The sequence below is a fragment of the Neodiprion virginianus genome, chromosome 7 (genome assembly GCF_021901495.1).
Source record: "Neodiprion virginianus isolate iyNeoVirg1 chromosome 7, iyNeoVirg1.1, whole genome shotgun sequence".
Lineage (NCBI taxonomy): Eukaryota > Metazoa > Arthropoda > Insecta > Hymenoptera > Diprionidae > Neodiprion > Neodiprion virginianus.
The window spans coordinates 16,831,095-16,852,244 of NC_060883.1; the positions used below are offsets into that span (position 1 = coordinate 16,831,095).

Consider the following 21,150-nt stretch of genomic DNA (forward strand, 5'->3'; position numbering starts at 1 on the left):
AATCGAGGTTTTACAGTATTTATATGTGTTCAAAACTTCCCGCAATTTGAGTTCGTCACAAAATGGCATACTAGAGATGTCCTTTATCGCATGGTTCTGATAATTGTTAGGCAAGCACGTATCGTTTGTAACCTCGCTGAATTAACGTAGCATCGCTTCCACAGGCTTGGTCACGCACTGACTTGAGTTCCATTGCTATTTCTAATTTCACGGTTTTCATTCATAATCGTTGTCAAGGTAAGTAATTATTGAAATTAGGTTGATATTGCGTGTCACGGACACGCACGAAACTTAAGTAGTTATAGAGATGAAGGTTGGTGAAAAAATAACTCTACCAAGCAGATACATATAATTCACAAGTTAGCTGTCAGTAGACAAGCTACTTAACCTGAAATATTTCACATGATAACAAGTAGTACTGTATAAATCAAATTTCCGTAATATTCACTCTGTACAGATGAGACGTTGCACAGAGAATGTAATTCTACCGATCTTGTTACCATTGCGACGAGAGTTTAGAAGGCTTTCTATAGCCAGATGGTACTAGATCATTTCCAAACTCATACGGAGCTATCATTAATTTATAACATTACATAATCCCGTATAATTTTTGTTTATCAATGTAGAACCGATGTTCAAAGAGGCAGGAAAATATCTCGCTATATTTTTATATTATTTTTAGATGGGAGAACCAACGGGGTTAACCAACAGCGAAGCACGAGAGCTTTGTACAAACCCAGATGAAGCAACAAAAGATTTCATTCTTTCCCAGATCATGTACCGTATTAAGGATCCACGCAAATCCTTGCCATTTTATACGGAAGTGTTAGGAATGCGATTACTTCAGAAATTGGATTTTCCTGAAATGAAATTTTCCGTCTATTTTCTCGGATTTGAGCGTGCTAGCGACATACCAACCGACAGAAGGGAATGTATCGAATGGACTTTTACAAGAAAAGCTGCTTTGGAGCTCACTCAGTATGTTGACTCATTGTTTTTCAACTTCTATCTCAAGAAGGTTTATCAGTAAATACGATTTTCTTAGAATTTCTTCAAGAAATGATACATTTACTTGCAGTACTGTAAAACCGTATCATGAAGCAATTGTAAATACAAAATTTGCATATGTACAATCATCCTATGATTTTCCCAACTTTGGAAATTCAATGGGTGTACAGAGTCTTATAGAATGTCCAAGAGTTTACCAAAAAACTATTTAACGTGAGGAATCCGTATTCAAGAAATTGTAAAAAAAATTTGAAATCATCTAAGTGTACACTTTTTAAACAATAATTAAGTTGATCCATAAATTTTGCCTGGTGTAGTGTTGATTGCATAAGAGACTCTGACAGTCCAGAATCGTTACCCTTGGTCTCCTCATCGAGCAGAATGCTCCTTATAGTTGATTATAAATAATTTGCACATATTTGAAATTGATGAATTTGTTCAGTTAATGCATACATTTTTTTACATATTTTACTTCCTACAAAATATGAACCAATTTTAAATTGAACTTACTCCTTAGTGTATTTTACCTAAAAAAAAATTTCGCTTCTCAACCTCAAAATATTATTGATACAGCTGTCCCAATTGATTTTGACAACATTTTTTTTTTCGTCAAGTAATTCCGTACAAAATTCATAAACTAAACTAATTCTATACTTGGCAAAACTACATTGATATCAAATAGTATAACTACAATAAATTCAGAGTCTGTAGTGACATGATTGAGCGAACTATATGATGGCTTTGGAGTACAAACTCTTATCATTTACAATCGTGTACTTTTAGTATCTGACTATTTAACTGATCTTACCAATTTCTCATTGTTCGTTTTATTATTTCAGTAATTGGGGTACAGAAGTAGACCCCGACGCTAAGTATCACAATGGGAATACAGACCCTAGAGGATTTGGTAAGAAACAAAAAGTTGAATATTAGAAAATAATGGAAATAAAATTTAATGACTCAAATTCCAGAGTTAAAATTGGGCCTTTGCATGCAAAACTGTTATATGGGTATATAATACGATGTCACCTATGTTAACATATATCTATTTGTCACGAAATATGTGGAATTCAATCATATGTAATATTCACGATTGTCTTTTGACGAAAAGAAGAAAATATGACATAATTATATAAAGTTTCACTGCTCTCTAAAAATATGGAACTGAAAATTTTATTTCATGCAGAGACCTAATCGATGATTCAGATTTTGCAAAACATCAAATTAAATTGATACACATTTTTGTTCCCTGTATATTTGTAAATGTTAACCAAGATTTTTATGCAAGAAGCTCATTCTGTTGGAAGTCAATCAACACTTGAACGGTGTTTGCTACCATTTGTAAAAAGTGTTTCCTGTCCCTCGACAAAAGAGATTCAGTTAAAATACATACCATTGAAATATTCATATTTTGTATTCAACTTGAATAGAAATTGCTATAAAGAATGAAGAGTACTTCGGTAAATACGAATAGTATTAAAAAATTTCAGGTCATATTGGACTCACGGTACCTGACGTGGATGTAGCATGTGAAAGATTTGCTAGGCTTGGTGTGGAATTTGTAAAAAAACCAAACGAGGGAAAGATGAAAGGTCTTGCCTTCATTAAAGATCCCGATGGTTATTGGATCGAAATATTAAGCGTATCCAATACTGTCGGTACGATAATGAACAACTAGTAAATGCACATTTAGTAAAATCAATGATAAAAATTCCTGTTATAATATCTGCCAATGCACTAGCTTAGTGTAATGTGTATGTATTTAGAGATTAACAATCAGTATAACATGTCTTTAAAACATCAAAATAATTCTGTCCCTTAAGCTGCAGCAGACCAAATATATTTTAATGATGTACAATGTGTTGAAATGATAATGAAAAGATAATATGTAAAAACAGAATACTTACCTTTTATACTATATACTAATTGTTTTGTCTGTTACACTTATATTATAACGATGTACCTAATAATTATCATAGCTCATCTGTGTATGTATACTATGCTATTGCAAAAAATAAAATCAAAATATTTATTTTCAATCCCAAAATAGTGTAAATGGATTAATTAATTAGGTAGAAATTTTTTTTATCGAGGTTCAATAATTCTGAACTGCAGCCTCGTCAATGCCTGAAATTTTGAGGTCATGTATGGTTTAGTGATAGTTCTTTGAAGAGAATAATACTTTTTTTTAGTATGTTACCTCTCTTTATTGTGATCAAATTGGTGTCAATCCCCGTGAGAAAAATCCGTATATTTCTAGAATACAAATGACTAATGGACAGTTGAACGTAATGGCGTAAAGAAATGTACATGATTCCCTAGTGAAATCTAGTTGAATTTTTTGTAAATGATATACACAAATCTTTGAAATCTCTAAAATGGATAACGTGTAATACACCCAATTATGATTCTATATGTTAAAGTTTGAAATGAAACATCCGCTGTACAAAAGTTCCGTCGGTAAAACAGAAATTAGTTAAATGTGATCCCTGTCAACGTCTTGATCATGGAGCCTAGAGTAAGGCTCTATGATCTTGATCGTGAAGATAGGTGCAGGCTCGACCGAGAAATGTCAAATTGTCGTTTATAAATAAAAATTTTCATAGAAACGTGTTGAGCGAGGGGCCATCCTCTCGCGTAAGTATTATTTTCGGCAGTAGTTGTAATCTTAGAAATATAATTCTGACATCAAGTGTGAAATAACGTGAACACACCGCGTTTAGCTCTCATCTGTCAACTTGAGGTTAGGTATGTATTTCACATACGTATGTATACAATACCAATCGTCGCAGTCATTGTTTATAACCGTAAAATTCACACGAACGAATTAAAATTACGTAGCTAAAGAATCACACGTTGAAATTAGTCGACCAAAAAAAAAGGTTGAATAAAAATACTCCAAAAATGGAAATGTCAAACATCAGTGCGTCAAATTTCAGGATGGTTGAGGACAAAAACTACGAATTGGGCAGTAGGATCGAGTGCGACGGCTCTTTGGGTACCTTGAGATATGTTGGGCCGGTAGGCGACACAAAAGGCGAATGGCTAGGGATAGACTGGGATGATCCATCACGTGGCAAGCACAACGGCACATACGAGGGTGTAAAGTATTTTACAACTTGGTATGTATTTGAAAAGATAAAGAAATATTATCCATCTCGATAGATGTAATATCTATACTTTGGAATTGTTTTTAACAGGCACCCGACATCAGGCTCATTTATTCGCCACGGTAAAGCAAATTTTGGAATATCTTGTCCTGACGCGATTAAATCTCGTTATGGTTTGATCAATGACGATTTGGCGGGCATTGATAGGGAGAACTTAACCAGTCTGCAAAAGGAGATAAATGCACCGTTTTTAGAGATGGTTGGTTTTTCAAAGGTTAATAAGAAACAAAGCAAATTTGATCAACTAGAAATAATATGGCTGCGAGACCAATCAGTTAGCAATGCAGGAAACCCAGGAGAACTGGAGACATTGTGTCCAAGATTGAAGGAGCTCGACATTTCTAGAAATTTAACTAATTCGTGGAAAGTTATATCTGATATTTGCATTCAGCTTCGTTCTCTCACAAGGCTCAATGTCAGGTGAGATACTATTCATTCGATGATACCTTTTTGAAATTATTGTTCTAGGCTCTGTCTTTTACATATTGAGAGATTTCTGTAAAAAAATCAATTGAATAGAGAAAAATTAATGCAAGAACGAATGTTTCCCCAATTGCACTAATACTTCTTGAAACAAAAAAGATACAGCCTAGTGATTAAAAAAGAAGTTTCAAAATATGTTGAAAATTACATGTTTTCTGACAGTATTCTTTATTCGTTTAAAGAAAATTATAATTCCATTTCTGTGATTCAATAACTATCTTGGATATGAAATAAATTCTGAGCTGATATTAATTATTTTCAATTTACAATGTGCAAATGAAAATGCCTTCTGTAATAATCAACTTCAATAATTTTATTTTACAGCGAAAATAAACTGCCGTGCGATATTGAAGTGGAACAATTTAGAAAATCGTTTTCAAATGTCACTCACTTAACGATGGCAAGGATGAATTATAATTGGGCAAATGTGCAACGATGCATTGCAATGTTTCCGTCAATCAGAGAACTATCCATATCTTTCAACATTGTAAATACCATAGAAAGACCACCAGATTGTTCAAACATAATGAAACTCAGAGCCCTAACTCTTGAGGGAAATTTAATTGAAAATTGGAATGAAATATTGAAATTAGGCTCACTTCCTTGGTAAAAATTTCTTATAACGAGACAAGAATTTTGATATAAAGATTAAACTATAAATGATCAGATATATCATAAATATCTATCATTTTTGTTGGTGAATATCACCTAAGTTTACTAACGCATAAGAAGTAATCAATGTTACCCCAATTCTTTTTAGCTTGGAATATCTAAATGTCAATGAAAATAGAATAAAAGTTGTAAGTTTTCCGACAGACAAGTCAATGACCAAGACAAGCTTATTTGCCAATCTTAGGCAGTTGCATATATCTAAAAACGACATATCAGAGGTAATTAATATTAACTTAGATAAGAAGATGAAAATGTTTGTAAAATAATTTTGTAAAAGGCATGCGATTATATAGATATTTGCCAAGTTGATAAAAAAAATTAACTTTCAGTGGCGATCCATCAGCGAGTTGGATAAGCTTCTGAGTCTTGAGGATTTGAAATTTCGAGACAATCCGATTCTGAAGTGTGGAACTCCTGAGACCACACGCCAGCTAATTATTGCCAGAATATCAAAGCTTAAATTTTTAAATGGCACTGAAGTTTGGCAAGATGAAAGGACTGGCGCTGAATACGATTACTTGAAATTATTCGGAAAACAGTGGCTTGATACTGAAAGCATTCCAGAAAAAAGAGTGGAATTCATAACTGAACACCCTCAATATCCTTCATTAATTAAAAGCAAGTTTTTATATTTCACAAGTATTATTAATACTGTTAAGGTGAGACTCCGGTGAAATTTCGATAGTATCGAGTTTTCCGTTTTTGAAATAAATAAAAAAAATGTGTGCACAAAAATTCTTTCCACCAAAATTTAGATTACTGTAGTATGTGTCCTGAATCGCAGAAGATTAAAATTCTTTTTCAGGATACATACTACCATAATCTAAATTTTGCTGGAGGAAATTTTTAATCAACTTCTTTAGTCATTTCAAAAATCGAAAAACTTGCTATTTTCGAAATTTCACCAGAATCCCCTCCTTAAAGGCAAATAATAAATCAAAGGACTTAAATTGATTCCTTTACTGTATGTGCCAAGATGCTGAATTCTACATAATGCAACTTTCAGAATATGGATTACCAGACGTTCATGTGTCAAAATTGAACGCTGGAATGGGATCGAATGTAATATCTGTGGAGTTTATTTGTCCGGATGATCCAAATCAGCCGCAAAGAGTTAGAAGAAAGCTGCTCAAGGATATGGAAGTCCAAAAGGTCGTTGGAATTGTACAACGATTGTTTAAAACTAGTGGAAAAATTCCTACTCTATCTTTTGTGCAGCAGACGGTAAAAATAGCAATCTTTAAAAATTCTATGTGTAATATTCTTGTGGCTCCTCAATTATTCTTTAATTAATTTTTCAGCTCTCCAGTAACGAAATAAAATTAGACAAACCGCTACAAAACTTGAGCTATTTTTCCATCCAAGACGGTGACCAGATTCTTGTCAGATGGTGACATATGTATATTTTACACAACGTGCATAGATTAATATAAAAGTATTTTCGATACTGTTAAAATTCCAACGTCGTACTATATGATCGTGAAATTAAATTAGTGCAGTTACTCTGTTACCTCAAATTGTGTTCATTTTTATTTCTCGATTTCGCTTCACTAAGTTTCAACATTTTTATGCTTATAATTGCTTTTCAGTTTTGTTTCTGCACTCTAGATCAGAATATAGAATAAAAATCGGTACTGCGTACGATACGAATTGTGTTAAAAAATTTACATTATCCGCATCACTGTGAAATCATCTACTTCATCGTATTCACTAAACGATCATTTTCTTTAGACTTTTTTGTTTAATAGCTAGTGCCACTTATTTTTCTTAATTAACGTTGCGAATTTGGAAAACCTAATTAGGTTACAACACTTAACTAAGTTCGAAATGATGATGTAATTAACGTGCTTTATTGAATACTAATTCCTGTGAACTGAAACTGTGAATTATTTAAGGAAGCTTTTTTAATAAAACATGAAAAAAAAATTTAAATGAAACCTAATGTTATATTACATTCATATATCCACCGTTCGATATTTACATACCCATATCCGTATGCAATACAAGATAGAATTCTCACTAAACCAAGAAAACGTAAGTATTTTTCAACTCAATGTTCACAAGACAGTGGACCGATATTCATAACAAAATATGACTAAGGTATTTATAAAGATGAATAGAATTTGAATTATCCACTAGCAATTATGATTTCAGTTCTTTCCGTTTTTTTCATTCATTTTTTCACCAAACAAGATTTAATGTTTTCTTAGTATACATGGTGTACAAGGAAAAAAACGAGAAACAATATACATAAATAAAGTCACCTTTCATAAGACATCTTTATCAACCAGTTATCGAATAGCGGTAAAATTGTGTCTATCGGCTAATGTGAAATTGGTATTAGAATGTGTTCTAATCTTACCCGATATTCCTCTAACTCTATACTCTTAGACCTCTAAGAATGAGGCACCATTTTAATTTTGTTGTGCTTGTTTCTCAAATTTGCTGGCTTCTTCCTTTTCCAATTGTTCCCTAGTCAAAAGAGACAATCCGAGCTGATCTTCCCGCGTAAATGGCTGAGCCATTTGTCGCAACCACCTTTTGCTTATCTAGAAAAAATTTGTTGTGATACATAAGGGTTTATTTTACTCTGTACGATCGATAAATTATTTTAATTAAAATGTCGAGTTTAACGATGATTATTGATTATAATACGAAGATAATATCTTCACGATTACATTTCATATCTATAGTATTTTCAGTACCTGTATTGCTTCTTCTGTTGATAAATTGCAAAGACTGTCTGTAAGGTGTTCTTGAATCCATTTGGGCAATTTGCTTCTTTTGTCCGCTCTTGAAAAACGCTGAAAAGTTTGTAAAGCAAATCATTTTCAGTAACAACGTAGAAGCTATCATTTATTGACAGGAACTCCAATCTGTGATGAATTATAAAAAACTTTAAGGTACAGTACCTTGTCCGCGAACACCATGATACCATAGTCAGTTTTGCCTCTTATGGCTCGGCCAACGCACTGCGCGGCATGCCGCATTGCATCAAACGTTAAGAAATCATTTTCTCTTATCTTAAATTTAAAGAAAAATTGCACATTTTATGTCTTATTGATAGATTAGAAAAAACCTGACTAAAAATTTAATCCAAGGTATGTCATAGCTTTTAAAATGACAAAACTTCTGACACTAACTTGAAATTGATCTCGTAGATATTCTAGTCTGGCTTTCAAGATCCGGGACTGAGTGTAAACGTAAGGTATACCGAACATAAGAACAGCTCTTCCTAAATGGTGGTCAAAATCAACACCCTCTGACACTTTGCCTCGAGCTACAGATAATAGAACAGCTCCACGTCCATTTTCGCATGCTTTTATGTAGTTCATCAAGGCCAAACTTGTTTCTGCAGAGTCCTGTGTCTCGATGAAGAGTAATTTGTGCCTTTGAAGTTGGTCTACTACTCCTTGATCATACCTAAAAAAAACATAACGATATTTTTTAATGATTGAATCATGTTTAGTCGAAATCCGGTCAGTTTTGTAATTAATTTATTTGGTTAAAAAACCACATGTTTCCGACGTTTCGGCCGGGCCGAAATATTTTTTAATCATAAATTCACATATATGTTCAATTATTATGCTAGATTCTCTTCACTACCTACCATGCAGCAACTACAGATTCCATGTATGAATAGGAGGTGAAAAAACAGACTAAACCGTCTGGTACTGCTGCTGAAAATTCTACCAATAATTGTCCATAATTTCTTATCACAGCGACATCTTCTCTAGTTTCAAATTTAGATGATATCGCTACCTGGTCATTACCTTTGGCAACGATCTGAAAATTAATTGAACGATTGAACGGTCATCGTGAATGAAGTACTGCATTGTTTTTTTAACTGTAAAATATGCAAAGACGAAATCTCACCATTGGTAACAAACAAGGTCGTGCAAGAGTCATGGTAAACGACGACATGATTACAGGATGAAAATCTAAGATCTTTGGATACATGTCTAAGGGCGAAAGTGTTCCCGAGGTGATAATGACTGACTGAAATCTGTCAAATATTGGTTTCATAGCAATAGAACAATCGAGACAGCTAAAATGTAGAATCGGATTTAGAACCGTTGGTGTTTTATCATCGAATGGTTCGACTATGATAGTGAAACCTTTTGTGTACGTGGAAACAAGAGTGGCAAGGTGCGTGACCAAAATCAGAGGCGAAAAATCTGTAACATCACTAATTTCCATCGTTCGTAAAAGCGATGCTAATCTCTCCGCGCAAAACTTCAGGGGTTTTCTTTCTATGCAAACTTTAGACTGAATGTCGCGTAGAAATCCAGCTGGCGATTCCTGCATTACATGCTGCACTCGAAGCCTTGTTTTTAGGTATTCTACAAACCGCTTCAAGAATCCAACAAAGTGTTCGGCATTTCTTATGTTGCCAGGAACAACCTCTGGAAAAAAGATACATGCATTTTTTAATCAGCGCTATATCTCACCGTGAGTAAAGCAAAGAAAATATATCCATTTTACAACATTTTCATTGTTTTATCGGATGAAAGTTACTCATGTAAGTTAGACTTACCTTGAAGTACTTCATCTGGCAAAATTGGGTTGGACAAAATAATGTCAGTTTCTCTTGCCGTTTGCGCACCTTTGAGGCCTTCAACTAATCTACTGTACTCCTCTTTTAATTTATTCACGTCGTCTTCTCTCATCCTGAAAATCATAAATGAACGAAAAACAAAGAGCAATGTCGGTTTTTATGAACTATAAAATTTGTGTGAAACTTGGAACTTAATATCTATATAAACTAATTGTGATTTGGTTTAACTTACTCAGCCACAGTTTTCTCCAAAATTTGTATATTTGCCGTGCTTTTTTCAACTATTCTTTTGTTTATTTTGACGCTCATTGAGTCTATGCATACGTTGTCTGAAAATAATGTCGAAAATCTTCTGTTAAGTACAATGGATGTGACCACACTTTTGGCTCCCCAATATTATTAACAATACGATGTAGTTTGTATATCCATTTGTTTTATGTGTACAATTTATGTCCATGTATGCTGTATGCACGTATGTTCTTAAAAGTTTGATTAAATAGAAAATTATTACCGATGTTGTGTGCCTCGTCAAAAACCACAACAGATGTTTTACTCAATTCTTTAGATACAGTTTCAGCAATTTTTGGATCAAGAAGGTAGTGGTAACTGTATACAACAATGTGAGCTTGCAGTATCTGAAAGGTGAAAGAAAAGTTTTCAAATCTGTAACTGGACCACATAATTCAAACAGTTCCAGTCCTATGTAAAACAAAATATACATTGTTCAAGTCAAAAGATAAGAAGAGAGAAGTGGTGACAATAATACGACAGCAAAAATTTTGTTTTCAAAAGAACGAGTAAAGAAACAGGTTTATAAATTAATAAATTAATTGATCAATGAACTTAAATAATCAGCAAACCAACCGTAAATCTAGCCAAAAAATATGGACACCAATTCCTGTCTCTTCCATACTCTTTCAGGTCATCCAGGGAATAAATTCCAGCAGGCACAATCTGTTCACGTCCCTCTAAATCGAATCCCTCATAAAAGCTGCAAACTGGCGTTGATTCATCGTAATTATGCCTTTCTCTTACATACGAGGCAGTGAGGGAATGACATCGACCGTCAACAATTTTTCCTTCACGTTCCCTGCTTATCTGAAAAATATAATCATCTTAACAATCAGCTGATTCTTTGTTATTAGAAAATGAATGAATAATATACTCAACGAACTTCTGGATGTATGCACATGTTTTTCCTAGAGCTCAGCACCAATCCAACAAGTTTTGGCTTTACTCCATCCTCTTTTTCATAGTATTCTATAAGATTTTTTAATTCTTCTATGACTTTCTCTATCTCCGGTACTGTACGTGAGCAGTATATTAATTTAGTTATCTTCAAGGGGTTTTGCAGCATGTAAGCCACAATCAGTGACAGTAATGTCACAGTTTTTCCAGTACCCGAAGGCATTTCCAAGAGGCAATGACCCTGTAGAATATATATTCATTATATTAGAGACGCCTTGACTGATTTGATAATTTTTAATAATTTACTTTCCTATGCTTGTTAATACGTGTAATTATTTTTCAAATGATGGTATTAAAAATTATTAATCATTGAATTCTTTGAGGAGGATTAGCCTATTTCATGAAAGTAGCACTGAAAGACCAACAAAGTTTTTGTTAATTAATGTGTCGCAACTACAAAGAATTATTCTTAAACCTTCATGAAATTGACAAAGCTTGATTGCGAGTTATTAAACACAAAGGAATAAATTTATAGCTTGTTGTATGGCATTTAAAAAAAGCTCTTCCTGCATGAGAGCATGAGCAATATTTAGAAGTTTCCTCACTTAAAAACAAGCATTGTACTGTTTTTCCAAACAATTACAATGATTTTATTATTCATATGCACGGAAAGTAAGACATTGAAAACTTTTTAACTTAAAGAATGTTTACTCATCAGTTGGAGGAATCAATCTCTTGGCAAATCATTAAATCAGTTTTCCTTCAAAGCGTTTAAATTACATGGATAAACATATTTTGAAGGATCAAATCTTCGCAAGCTTCAGAGAAATAATAAAATAATGTATATTTATATCGTAAGAGAAATTGTGAAGTTTGGAAACGCAGTTTGGAGGTTAAGAAGGCGAATTTGTAAGCTGCTTATTGATATGGGGTGTGATATCTCGTTATTAAAGGCAAGATTTACCTTAGCATCGAGACCTCGCTTGAGTTCCAACATGTACGCATACTGTTCCGGGTAAATGTAATCGTAGGGGAAGTACACAATCAATCCGTCGACACTGATTCTGTAAGAAGAAGATGCCAAGTTTATTTCATACTACGGAATACTTTCTCGTTGCTTATTGTTTGATAACGAAATTACACCCAGATAATTACTTCATTTTTGTTGTTTACGAATTTCTTTCTGCCACATTTATAACAAACCTACTTCACTGGTTCTTATTGTTTATAGCCTCCAAAGTTCACGTTTACGATGCTTACATGCGTCAAGTTACCGACCACTCGTGCGGATCCAAGGTACCAGGATTAGATTAGGTTAGTTTTTTTTCTGAATGTGACAGTTAAGTTAGGTGAGGTATTAAGGTGAACTTTCATGAGTAGCAAAAACCAGCAGCAGTTTAGTAACTTATTGGATGTTACTAACATCTGTCTAGGGTGTATTCCGCCAGGAAACTGTGGCAGTCCAGTAATAGTATATTTTGAGTTTTCTAACTAGCGGTTGGTATTATTTACTGGTCATTTACTGCTAAAGTATGCCACAGTTCCCTGGCGGAATACACCCCTAGTAATTTAACGTCGCCGCTGCACTGCTTATAATGGCCGTGTTCGTAAATTGACTGACAGTACTGAAAATTCCCTAGGACAGAGTCAGAGCTATCCACGAACTTGGAAGCGCAAAAGAGATGAAAGGTTACTGACAGTACTGTCAGTCAATTTTCGAACACGGCCAAAAATATCTTGCGTTTGCTGCTCTGCTGGTCGGATGAATGAACTTCAATTTCTAACATTAGCGTATGTATGTACATACATAGCCACTTTTATGGGTATTACCATACGTGATATGGCGAATCTCTAAAAGCTAATCTGGACCAAAGAATCTTGATTACGTGAAATTAGATTAGTGCATCAAATTGATTTCTATAGAGAAGTTTAGTCGAAATCGTATCGAAAAATTACATGCAAAGACTGTATTACAAATGCAGATGATAACATCACTACTATAACTGTTACTTCAGTAAAATAGTATGATTGTGTGATATTTGAAAACCTTAGATAGAATTTTTGAAATACTGAGAACACAGTTGAAAACGAAGATGGAATGGGTACCCATGTTTTGTAAAAATTAATGGTAGCAAAAACATTTGCAGAACTTCAGATTCGTACATTGGAAAATACTTTCGAATATTTAACTAGTTATTTCCAACCCGCGTTTTTGATATTTTGCTAGATGTGACAGACTTTGAAATTGAATTGTAATACGATACGTTTCGTTTCGCGGTCGTTGCATTTCGAAATTGTGCAGTATACGTTGACGTAAATGTCAGCTTCCACTAGGTTAAAATGCCCGTAGAATGGACAGAGGCGCGAGTTTACAAACTAGTTTTATCGTACATTCGGCACGAATGCCTGTGGAAACACGATAGTGATTCGTATAATGATTTGGAGGCACGGTACACCGCATACCTGGGGATAATTCGAGACCTGAACATTCGCGATCTGACCGTGAACGAGGTTCGCGATAGAATAAAGCAAATAAAGCGAACCTATCGCATGGAATTGGCAAAGATCAACGATGCTAACTTCCGGGGATTCCCCTACAAGCCAAAAATCACTTGGTTTGAATTGATCCACGAATTTTTACGCGCTTACATCACAGAACAGGATTCTAATGCCGTTAGTTGATTACCAGGATTAAAGTTCAATTACTGAAAAAAATTATTCCTATGTATATAACTACTCTGATCAAATTACCTTCGCATGTCTAGGATAGCTTGCTACATGTTGAGGCGAATAATGGTGAGCCAGAAGAATTCAACCATCACACCTCCCAGTCGTTGTTATATTCGCAACGTTCCTGTCCAATAAACCAGTGTCCCAGCTGTGTTAGACATTTTCCAACTCAACTCAATCTCGATACATCCCCAACAAAGTTGACGAAAAATGCTGTACCTTTAAAACAGAAAATTAATCTTGCCTCGCAACATGACTTCATCAGGCAGCAAACACCTAGAGCTTTGCAATCCATTCCGAATATCAGTTCATTTTCAACCTCTGGCGATTGTTCAATAATCAGAGCTTCGAACGCAGAAGTAAAGTCACAAGTCATAACCAATTCCATCAAGAAACACAAGTCGCAAAAAAAGTATGGCGATGAATTTGATGCTTTTGGTAAGAAAATCTTATAATTTGAAATGTTTAAAAGACTTTCTTGCAAAATACTAACGTTTTTTTGTACATTCTCCATGGGCTAATTGTCATATTTATACTTGCTAGGCAAAAGTGTCGCATGCCAATTGCGCGAACTGTCATTGCCACATGCGCTTCGAACTCAAACAAACATTCAGAGTCTGCTTGCCGAGGAGAGGATAAATTCTAACAAGGAGAAAGTGATTAATAACCAAAGTGCAGAGGAAGTCTCTCAACATCACAGGCACTACAGAGATTCTCGGTGGACACAACCTTCGAGGAATAGTCGTTCGTCATTCATCTGCAATGCGAATTTCCAACGTCCATCAACTAGTGATTTGAGCTCTTCTGGTCACCTGAGTAATGGAAGACGCACGAAACTTGTTGAAAGAAATCAGATAGTGAATTGTCATCCGGATAATTGTATTGCCTCTAAAATTTCATATAAAAAAACTAGTCTAAAAACTTAGTAAGAATTTAACATCTGTAGCACAATTATAAATTTCTTACATAAGCATTCACATCATCAAAACAAGGCAAAGTGACGCGTTTAAAGTCTTTGAAAAGTTTCTATTCCAAGGAAATCTGGAGTTAGTGTGTTAAAATGTTTGATGATTCATTCGCGTTTGCTAAACATATTTTTTATAGTATGGTTACTTCTAATTTTGGTGTTCCTAAGTACATGATTTTCATTTTAGTAGCAGTCTGATAAAAAATAATTTTGTATGTGATGTATTTTTTACACGAAGTTATGGATATCTTTTTGTAAAACGATTATGTCAATATACATCAATTTCTTTTATAACATAATAATAATAATCACTTTCAGTCCCGCCATATGTGTGTATGTACCCATAATCGGACAGTTTATACAGGGTGAGACAGGCATTGGTTAGTGACCATTATTATACGTCTGCTGTCATCTTAAGATGTTTATTAGAAACATCCGCATTCACACAGAGGATAAGGAAAATATGTGAAAAACCTTCCCCAAGTGTGGCCATGCCGAGTTCAAATCTCAACTTGTCAATTCAGCACCTGTTCGACATGATTCATCTGACCCACCATTTGAACTCAAGTCCTCCCATTCCGTAGTTTCGCATACTATGTGCAATGCTCCTACGTTTGATTTTACCCTATTGAGAAAATCAATTTTTCCTCAATTGAATAAAACAATTTTTACTGTAAAAGTATTAGATTGGTAAAGGAGATAATTGTTTCCATCTCTGCCTAGTAGGAATCCCAACTTCATATCGCCGAGCTGTTACGGAAATAATAGTTCTTTCACTTGTAAGATAGTCATGAATACGCAGGTGACATGAAATAGCAGGTATAAAAGCTTTACAATTCAACTACATCCTCTATAATTCAGGATGACCGAAGGCCAGTAATAATAGGTCTTTCCTCCTGACTTGCAACAACAGCAATTTTCTCAGTCAACCCTCACACTGTATGATTTCGTCTTGCATTTTTCATCCAGCCATCACCTGGCATGTCCAGAAGACGCAATCTGAGAAACAGTTCAACCCGTCTCAAATATATTGGAAGTTTTGAGAAAACTCATGGTCAGTTCTCTGTTTTCCATTTCGAACTCTTTCCATTCTCCTCAGTCAATTCGTTAATTTCATTAAGAATTATGATCAAGCTTGAAACTTCTCTGTGGTACATAAGTATTTTTTTAAGAGGATTGTCGTTTTGGCCGCTGTCCTCGGAAGCTTCAGTTGTCACAAAAACGATAAGCCTCGCTCACTTTATGCTAATCTTTTTTGCTGCTACTTTAATGTTTTTCCAAATTTTGGTGTATGTTTATCAGAATTCAATAAGTTCGCAGTTTATCGCCGAGCATGTCAGTACACAGGTAACGTATCGAATCACTCATTGTAAGATATACCACATTTACAAGTTCATCTTTTCTGCAGCTCGCATTTCTACAATTAACGATCAAGGTGGTAATGTACAGAATTCATAAAGAGAAATTATGCAAACTCTTGATGGATGTAAATCATATGATAAAGAACGGTTCTCCATGCCTGAGAAAACATCTTGAGGGATACGCGAGTACTTGTAACCTCGTTTATTTTACATACACAACCACAATATTCGTACTGGCTACAGACTACTGTCTGGTACCATTCTTTAAGGCTGACAAAGATCTGCCAATAACAGCATGGTATCCTTTCGATTACAAACAGTCAACCCTTCATTATAGTATTGCTTATTTGCATCAACTGTGCGTCATTGTCATGTCTTGGCTTTGCTCTGGAGTAGATGTGACCTTTGGTCTCCTTGTATTTTGTTGCTGCGCACGATACAAAGTCATGCAAGATATACTAAAAAGTTTGAAGCAGCCAGATATGGAGTCCATGAAATATGAAGAAAATCATGGAAAAAATGAATCTAATGATGAACATGATGAACCTATTGTGGCGTACAGCAAAAAAATTAAAAAATTAGTGGACCTGCATTGTCAAGTTTTCAAGTGAGTGGAACTTTGTGTAATTCGTATTACCTTTTCATGATTATTTCAAAACATTATACAAGTATTTTCTTCATAGTTCAATACGTGATATAAATGATATACATACATGGATATTACTTGTACTATTTCTTACGTCTGTGATAATGATATGTTGTGCTGGATTACAAATTACAAACGTAAGTTTTTTCAAGGAGCCTTGGAGTACATATATTATTAAATTACATTATATTGCGTTGTATTGCTTGTAATATCATATCAACCATACGGTTCTAAAGTTTATAACACAAGAAGTCGCCTTATCTGCTTTTTGGCATAGATTTCAAGTCAAAATTGTCAACGGTTTCGTTACAGAATATGAATAAGTATATCAGTCCAATATGGACATGAACACTTGCCCATGATTGACATACTCTTGTTTATTCTCTCGCAAAGGTAGCTGAACAATCACTCAATTCCAAATTTGTATTCTCTTGTCTGGTATGCTGTGTTCTATTGGAATTACTCTTTTACTTTGTGCCAGGTGACATCCTCGTCACAGAGGTGAGCATCATCAAATCGTTAGATACATTACAATCAAATATGCTTAATTTTGCATACTAAATCAGATATTACTTCTTCTGTACTTCTTGTACTTGTGATCATAAGTAAACATTCGATATATCCTTAGGCAAATGCTTTAGGGTTGGCAGCCTATTGTAGTTCTTGGGAGTCAATGCCACCCAACCATCGAAATTCTATCTTGTCAATTATGTTGCGCTGCGCAGCGCCACCAAAACTACAGGGTGCACGAGTCAAGACCCTTATTCTACAAAATTATGGTTCTGTGAGTTTGAAATAGGTCAACATAGTATAATGAAAATTGCGTAAGTTGACCCCAATTGTCTACGTATACAATAAATTTGTGTTTCTAGTTTTTGGCCACTACAGCTTCTTACTTCACATCTTTACAAGCTATTGCTGGAGTTGATGGATCGAAATAGTAGTAAATTTACGAGTCATAGCTCTTGTGAGTCTTAAATTGTTGTTTTATTTTGGTTTTCAGACAGCAAATTATTAGACATTTGTATTATGAAAAATAGATGGCATTATATATCAACACATATGAATAAGTGTTCATTGTTGAGTTAAGATTATTTAATTACTTGTAGTTTTCATATCTAAGTAAGCACCAGCGATTAAATCATCTTGTTGAACACCCAGTTTGGCCATCAATTCGTTGGCTATTTTTTGTCCATCTTCCAGCGACTGGTCCTCATTAAGAACCACCTACCAATGTGCAATTGGTGTAGTTATTGCAAAGCACAGTTTATACAGAATGCGTATGAGTTATATTACCACATTACGAACATACAGTAATCGACAGATATGCACAAGTACAATTTTGTATTTATAGTACAGTAAAAGGTGTCCTGATATTCAGAAAGGGCTTATTCAGAGGTTTTAATGAATTGAAATGTAAGGGGAAATATCATTATAAACCATGACTTGAGGCTGGCTGTTCCAGCTCTCAGCTGGAATTCACCCTTAATTCAAGATCTTCATTCAACATTTTGATTAGGTAATAGTTGAGCAATTCATGTCAAGGCCAGGTCCATGCAATTCATCAGTTAGTAATAGACATCAGTTAACAATTTTTTAAATTAATTGATTAATCGATAATTTCATTTAATCATTTTTCTAATCGATTCATTAATCTATATTTCCAATTGTTCGATTAATCAACTGCTAAATTAATCAAAGTACCAGCTTTTTCAATCAATCATATAGCCCATCGCAAGAGTGAATATCACTTGAAAATTGGAACGGGTAGTTTCAAGACTTTGAATGGCATTTTTGTTTGAATCATATTAAAAAGCTGCAACATTCCTTGGACAATACATCAAAATAATTTGAAATATTTATAAAAAGAGTAAAGCAGAACTCCAAATTGTTAAGTATCTTGATGATACGATTCATCTGTCATACCTCAAGTTCCATAAAATCACCCAAGCCATTCACATTGTCGATATGGACTCTGGTTTGACCGACAAGGTACAACATCCTTAGCTTTTGGATTATACCGATAACTCCGTTAGAGTTTTTTAGTACTTCTGCTATGCCTTGGACATCTTCTTTGCATACTGCAGTTTTAGAAAAGTTACTGAGCTTTGGGCCTTCAGTATCTGGTCTGTCATAGTAAATGAGATCCCCAGAACCGTCCTAACAACAGTTAATACAGATATCATTCTAAGAGGTTTATTCAATATTAATAAAAAAAAAAAAATGACTATTCAATGTGAATGTTTGTAGATGTGACTATAATTATGTTTGCTTTAATTAATTCTTGATATTACGCATGATGTTACTCAAAGATATTTCAAAAATAAATTCAATTGAAGTGGCTTTATCGTTCACTGATAAATTGGTGGTCGAAATAAGTTTAAATCATATTTGTGAAACTGGGCATACAGAACCTGAATTAGCTGAAAAGAATTGATCTACTTTAAATTTCAGAGATTGTGGATACTATATGTGCAGCATTAAAAGAATTGATAAACGTGTTAGAACAAATTTTTAAAAAATTCAAATTAACAGCTATGTATGTTTTTTCATATCATGTACTGGAAGGATCATGTTCGATTAGTTTCGAAAATTGGCCGAAAAAAGCCAAGATTTCATGGGTAGCAGAAAGGCAGAAATAGTTTGGTAACTTACCAGATGTTACTAACATCTGTCTAGTGATTTGACCATGGAATGGAAGGAGAACAAAACCCCATATTTCGCTGACAGAAAGTGGTTCCATTTTTCGGGAAAAAGGTGGAGTTGTTAACAGTGTGAAATCGCTATCTTTCGGCTAGCGGGAACATTCAAATGGATTTAATAATAGAACCAAGAAAATTTGTGGAAGAAGGCGTTGATACGAATTATTTGAGAATGACTAGCGATGCAGTCGACACGAGAGATTGGGAGTCACTGCCATATAATTTGTATAGAATCGAACTCGCATTTCGTTTCGGACGAAAAACAAGTTGGTCCGAAGCCCACGGCATTACGAATGAATATCTATACATACAATACGTATGTTATATTTATGGAGTTAGAGGCATATCTCTATGGTGAAAGGTAAGGAGAAGTATCTCATATGGCTTTTCAACTAAAGTGTCCGCTAAAAAGCAGCAAGTAGTGATTCAACAAGTCACCACAATGGTGCTCACAAGCAATAAGGGTCACAATTTGATTGGCGCTTAGCATTCAGGTTTAATGTCCTTGGCGCTTTGTGCAACTTTTGCTGCAGCACCGCCATCTTAATTTGCCTGTACTTTACGGATACTTTCTATGCATAGAGATAGTCCTCTTTATCTCTATTCACCATAGTTATATTGGAATGTGCTTGTAAGGAGTCGATTAGTCAGTTCGGAACCGCTTCTCCACGAAATTACTGATTATCCTTTGCATGTATTCTCCAAAATTTAACGTCGATATAATTTATTATCACCATTGCTTTCACTCAAACATTCGAGGTTAAGAATTTTGTTAATAGTAAATTGCTTACCTCAAATTTTCGTAGTTTCAGGCGTCCGATTGGCACTTTGAAAAATGTATCATGTTGTTTGATTACAAATCCCTGAGAATTACTCAAAATTTTCGCTTTTGATATGATGTCCTCTCTGTCTCGAATTTTTGCTTTGATTTCTACGTTTCGCATCGTGCGATTCTGACTCGTTAAGGAAGCACTGAGTGGAAACCGTCCAAGTCGCCGAAACACGCTTTTCGTTCCCACGAAAAATGAATACATCATTTATTTGTACTCCTTCCACTGGCCAATCAGCGTGTTCTGATGTCCTACATATCCTGTTCCTGTCCCGACACGCGGGCGATTTAAATGAAATCCTATTTATGTTCCATTCCATCGACCCAAAACAGCGGCTGTCAATTTCCACATGTATCTTTTTCGAAAATCTAATCTCTCGCTAGTTAAATTTCGACAGTTTGTCTCAGTTTAGGTTCAACATAAATTGTTCCATATTTTAGTATGTCCATTCCTTCAAAAAATTTTCTCAATATACTCACAAATTTGTAAAAATTCTGAGCGCATTACATGAAATCTATCATGTTGATGAGTAATTACAGTTTCTTGACAATCAAAATAATTGAATAAGATGTTTGAGCCAAAGATGTTTTTTGTACGAATCCTGAGAATACAACGCAAAATTGAGAATGCTGAATAATTAACACGTCAGGAATAAGAGAAATAATTATTAAAGAATGTGGATAATGAGGGATTTTAATTTTTCTCCAATTTGAAGACATCCATTCTTTATATAGCTGCTTGAATTAGTACAAAAAATTACTGTCAGCTTAAATATTGCTAAAAAAAAATTGAAGTGGACAGTCTTCAACAATTTTGGTCTCCACCTTATGAAAAA

General features: G+C 34.5%; 6 protein-coding genes across 10 annotated transcripts; 4 read left to right on the plus strand and 2 right to left on the minus strand.

Annotated features, from left to right (window-relative positions):
- Nucleotides 1-61: 61 nt before the first annotated feature.
- Nucleotides 62-3,034, plus strand: LOC124308707 (lactoylglutathione lyase). 2 transcript variants are annotated; one of them, XM_046771679.1, is made up of 4 exons: nucleotides 62-237; nucleotides 683-978; nucleotides 1,848-1,915; nucleotides 2,499-3,032. In XM_046771679.1, the coding sequence occupies exons 2-4, from the start codon at nucleotides 683-685 to the stop codon at nucleotides 2,684-2,686; spliced, it is 552 nt and encodes a 183-aa protein (XP_046627635.1). In that variant the 5' UTR covers nucleotides 62-237; the 3' UTR covers nucleotides 2,687-3,032. The 2 variants fall into 2 exon arrangements, with proteins under 2 accessions (XP_046627635.1, XP_046627634.1); XM_046771678.1 differs by lacking the exon at nucleotides 62-237 and adding an exon at nucleotides 350-540 and having other exon boundaries at nucleotides 2,499-3,034.
- Nucleotides 3,035-3,497: 463 nt separating this feature from the next.
- On the plus strand, nucleotides 3,498-7,270 carry LOC124308697 (tubulin-specific chaperone E). 2 transcript variants are annotated; one of them, XM_046771657.1, is made up of 9 exons: nucleotides 3,498-3,645; nucleotides 3,732-3,756; nucleotides 3,948-4,130; nucleotides 4,209-4,598; nucleotides 4,986-5,267; nucleotides 5,422-5,551; nucleotides 5,663-5,951; nucleotides 6,340-6,557; nucleotides 6,635-7,270. In XM_046771657.1, exons 3-9 carry the CDS (start codon nucleotides 3,949-3,951, stop codon nucleotides 6,725-6,727), a joined length of 1,584 nt encoding a protein of 527 aa, XP_046627613.1. In that variant the 5' UTR covers nucleotides 3,498-3,645; nucleotides 3,732-3,756; nucleotide 3,948; the 3' UTR covers nucleotides 6,728-7,270. The 2 variants fall into 2 exon arrangements, with proteins under 2 accessions (XP_046627613.1, XP_046627614.1); XM_046771658.1 differs by lacking the exon at nucleotides 3,732-3,756.
- Nucleotides 6,701-13,969, minus strand: LOC124308693 (general transcription and DNA repair factor IIH helicase subunit XPD). Of its 2 annotated transcripts, none has more exons than XM_046771653.1 (13): nucleotides 13,831-13,969; nucleotides 12,044-12,143; nucleotides 11,066-11,320; nucleotides 10,756-10,989; nucleotides 10,403-10,526; nucleotides 10,124-10,220; nucleotides 9,871-10,004; nucleotides 9,210-9,739; nucleotides 8,944-9,119; nucleotides 8,477-8,756; nucleotides 8,246-8,356; nucleotides 8,039-8,137; nucleotides 6,701-7,882 (listed from the first exon to the last, which is right to left on the minus strand). In XM_046771653.1, the coding sequence occupies exons 1-13, from the start codon at nucleotides 13,836-13,838 to the stop codon at nucleotides 7,748-7,750; spliced, it is 2,283 nt and encodes a 760-aa protein (XP_046627609.1). In that variant the 5' UTR covers nucleotides 13,839-13,969; the 3' UTR covers nucleotides 6,701-7,747. The 2 variants fall into 2 exon arrangements, with proteins under 2 accessions (XP_046627609.1, XP_046627610.1); XM_046771654.1 differs by lacking the exon at nucleotides 13,831-13,969 and adding an exon at nucleotides 12,235-12,392.
- On the plus strand, nucleotides 13,220-15,110 carry LOC124308702 (uncharacterized). Its single transcript, XM_046771668.1, has 3 exons — nucleotides 13,220-13,752; nucleotides 13,845-14,247; nucleotides 14,353-15,110. The coding sequence occupies exons 1-3, from the start codon at nucleotides 13,420-13,422 to the stop codon at nucleotides 14,733-14,735; spliced, it is 1,119 nt and encodes a 372-aa protein (XP_046627624.1). The 5' UTR covers nucleotides 13,220-13,419; the 3' UTR covers nucleotides 14,736-15,110.
- A 694-nt stretch (nucleotides 15,111-15,804) lies between these two features.
- LOC124308700 (odorant receptor 83a-like) lies at nucleotides 15,805-17,794 on the plus strand. Of its 2 annotated transcripts, XM_046771664.1 has the most exons (7): nucleotides 15,813-15,830; nucleotides 16,079-16,123; nucleotides 16,185-16,744; nucleotides 16,821-16,920; nucleotides 17,177-17,284; nucleotides 17,412-17,567; nucleotides 17,656-17,794. In XM_046771664.1, exons 1-7 carry the CDS (start codon nucleotides 15,828-15,830, stop codon nucleotides 17,722-17,724), a joined length of 1,041 nt encoding a protein of 346 aa, XP_046627620.1. In that variant the 5' UTR covers nucleotides 15,813-15,827; the 3' UTR covers nucleotides 17,725-17,794. The 2 variants fall into 2 exon arrangements, with proteins under 2 accessions (XP_046627619.1, XP_046627620.1); XM_046771663.1 differs by having other exon boundaries at nucleotides 15,805-16,123.
- On the minus strand, nucleotides 17,749-20,521 carry LOC124308706 (uncharacterized). Its single transcript, XM_046771677.1, has 3 exons — nucleotides 20,277-20,521; nucleotides 18,710-18,943; nucleotides 17,749-18,010 (listed from the first exon to the last, which is right to left on the minus strand). The coding sequence occupies exons 1-3, from the start codon at nucleotides 20,517-20,519 to the stop codon at nucleotides 17,879-17,881; spliced, it is 609 nt and encodes a 202-aa protein (XP_046627633.1). The 5' UTR covers nucleotides 20,520-20,521; the 3' UTR covers nucleotides 17,749-17,878.
- Nucleotides 20,522-21,150: the final 629 nt, after the last annotated feature.

What these genes read in the sequence shown, in the direction of transcription:
- LOC124308706 (XM_046771677.1), bottom strand. Translation starts at nt 20,519, where the DNA reads ATGTATTCATTTTTCGTGGGAACGAAAAGCGTGTTTCGGCGACTTGGA. An exon ending in TGAAACTACGAAAATTTGAG is followed by an intron (nt 18,944 to 20,276) that starts GTAAGCAATTTA and finishes AACTGTTGTTAG; the next exon opens with GACGGTTCTGGGGATCTCAT. An exon ending in GTGATTTTATGGAACTTGAG is followed by an intron (nt 18,011 to 18,709) that starts GTATGACAGATG and finishes GCACATTGGTAG; the next exon opens with GTGGTTCTTAATGAGGACCA.
- LOC124308697 (XM_046771657.1), top strand. Translation starts at nt 3,949, where the DNA reads ATGGTTGAGGACAAAAACTACGAATTGGGCAGTAGGATCGAGTGCGAC. An exon ending in CTCACAAGGCTCAATGTCAG is followed by an intron (nt 4,599 to 4,985) that starts GTGAGATACTAT and finishes TTTATTTTACAG; the next exon opens with CGAAAATAAACTGCCGTGCG. An exon ending in AAATTAGGCTCACTTCCTTG is followed by an intron (nt 5,268 to 5,421) that starts GTAAAAATTTCT and finishes AATTCTTTTTAG; the next exon opens with CTTGGAATATCTAAATGTCA.
- LOC124308693 (XM_046771653.1), bottom strand. An exon ending in TGACGAGGCACACAACATCG is followed by an intron (nt 10,221 to 10,402) that starts GTAATAATTTTC and finishes CATTATTTTCAG; the next exon opens with ACAACGTATGCATAGACTCA. An exon ending in GCCAGATGAAGTACTTCAAG is followed by an intron (nt 9,740 to 9,870) that starts GTAAGTCTAACT and finishes TCTTTTTTCCAG; the next exon opens with AGGTTGTTCCTGGCAACATA.
- LOC124308702 (XM_046771668.1), top strand. Translation starts at nt 13,420, where the DNA reads ATGCCCGTAGAATGGACAGAGGCGCGAGTTTACAAACTAGTTTTATCG. An exon ending in CAGAACAGGATTCTAATGCC is followed by an intron (nt 13,753 to 13,844) that starts GTTAGTTGATTA and finishes TCGCATGTCTAG; the next exon opens with GATAGCTTGCTACATGTTGA. An exon ending in CGATGAATTTGATGCTTTTG is followed by an intron (nt 14,248 to 14,352) that starts GTAAGAAAATCT and finishes TATACTTGCTAG; the next exon opens with GCAAAAGTGTCGCATGCCAA.
- LOC124308700 (XM_046771663.1), top strand. Translation starts at nt 15,902, where the DNA reads ATGATCAAGCTTGAAACTTCTCTGTGGTACATAAGTATTTTTTTAAGA. An exon ending in CTGGATTACAAATTACAAAC is followed by an intron (nt 16,921 to 17,176) that starts GTAAGTTTTTTC and finishes TCTCTCGCAAAG; the next exon opens with GTAGCTGAACAATCACTCAA. An exon ending in GTGACATCCTCGTCACAGAG is followed by an intron (nt 17,285 to 17,411) that starts GTGAGCATCATC and finishes ATATATCCTTAG; the next exon opens with GCAAATGCTTTAGGGTTGGC.
- LOC124308707 (XM_046771678.1), top strand. An exon ending in GCTGCTTTGGAGCTCACTCA is followed by an intron (nt 979 to 1,847) that starts GTATGTTGACTC and finishes TTATTATTTCAG; the next exon opens with TAATTGGGGTACAGAAGTAG. An exon ending in TACAGACCCTAGAGGATTTG is followed by an intron (nt 1,916 to 2,498) that starts GTAAGAAACAAA and finishes AAAAAATTTCAG; the next exon opens with GTCATATTGGACTCACGGTA.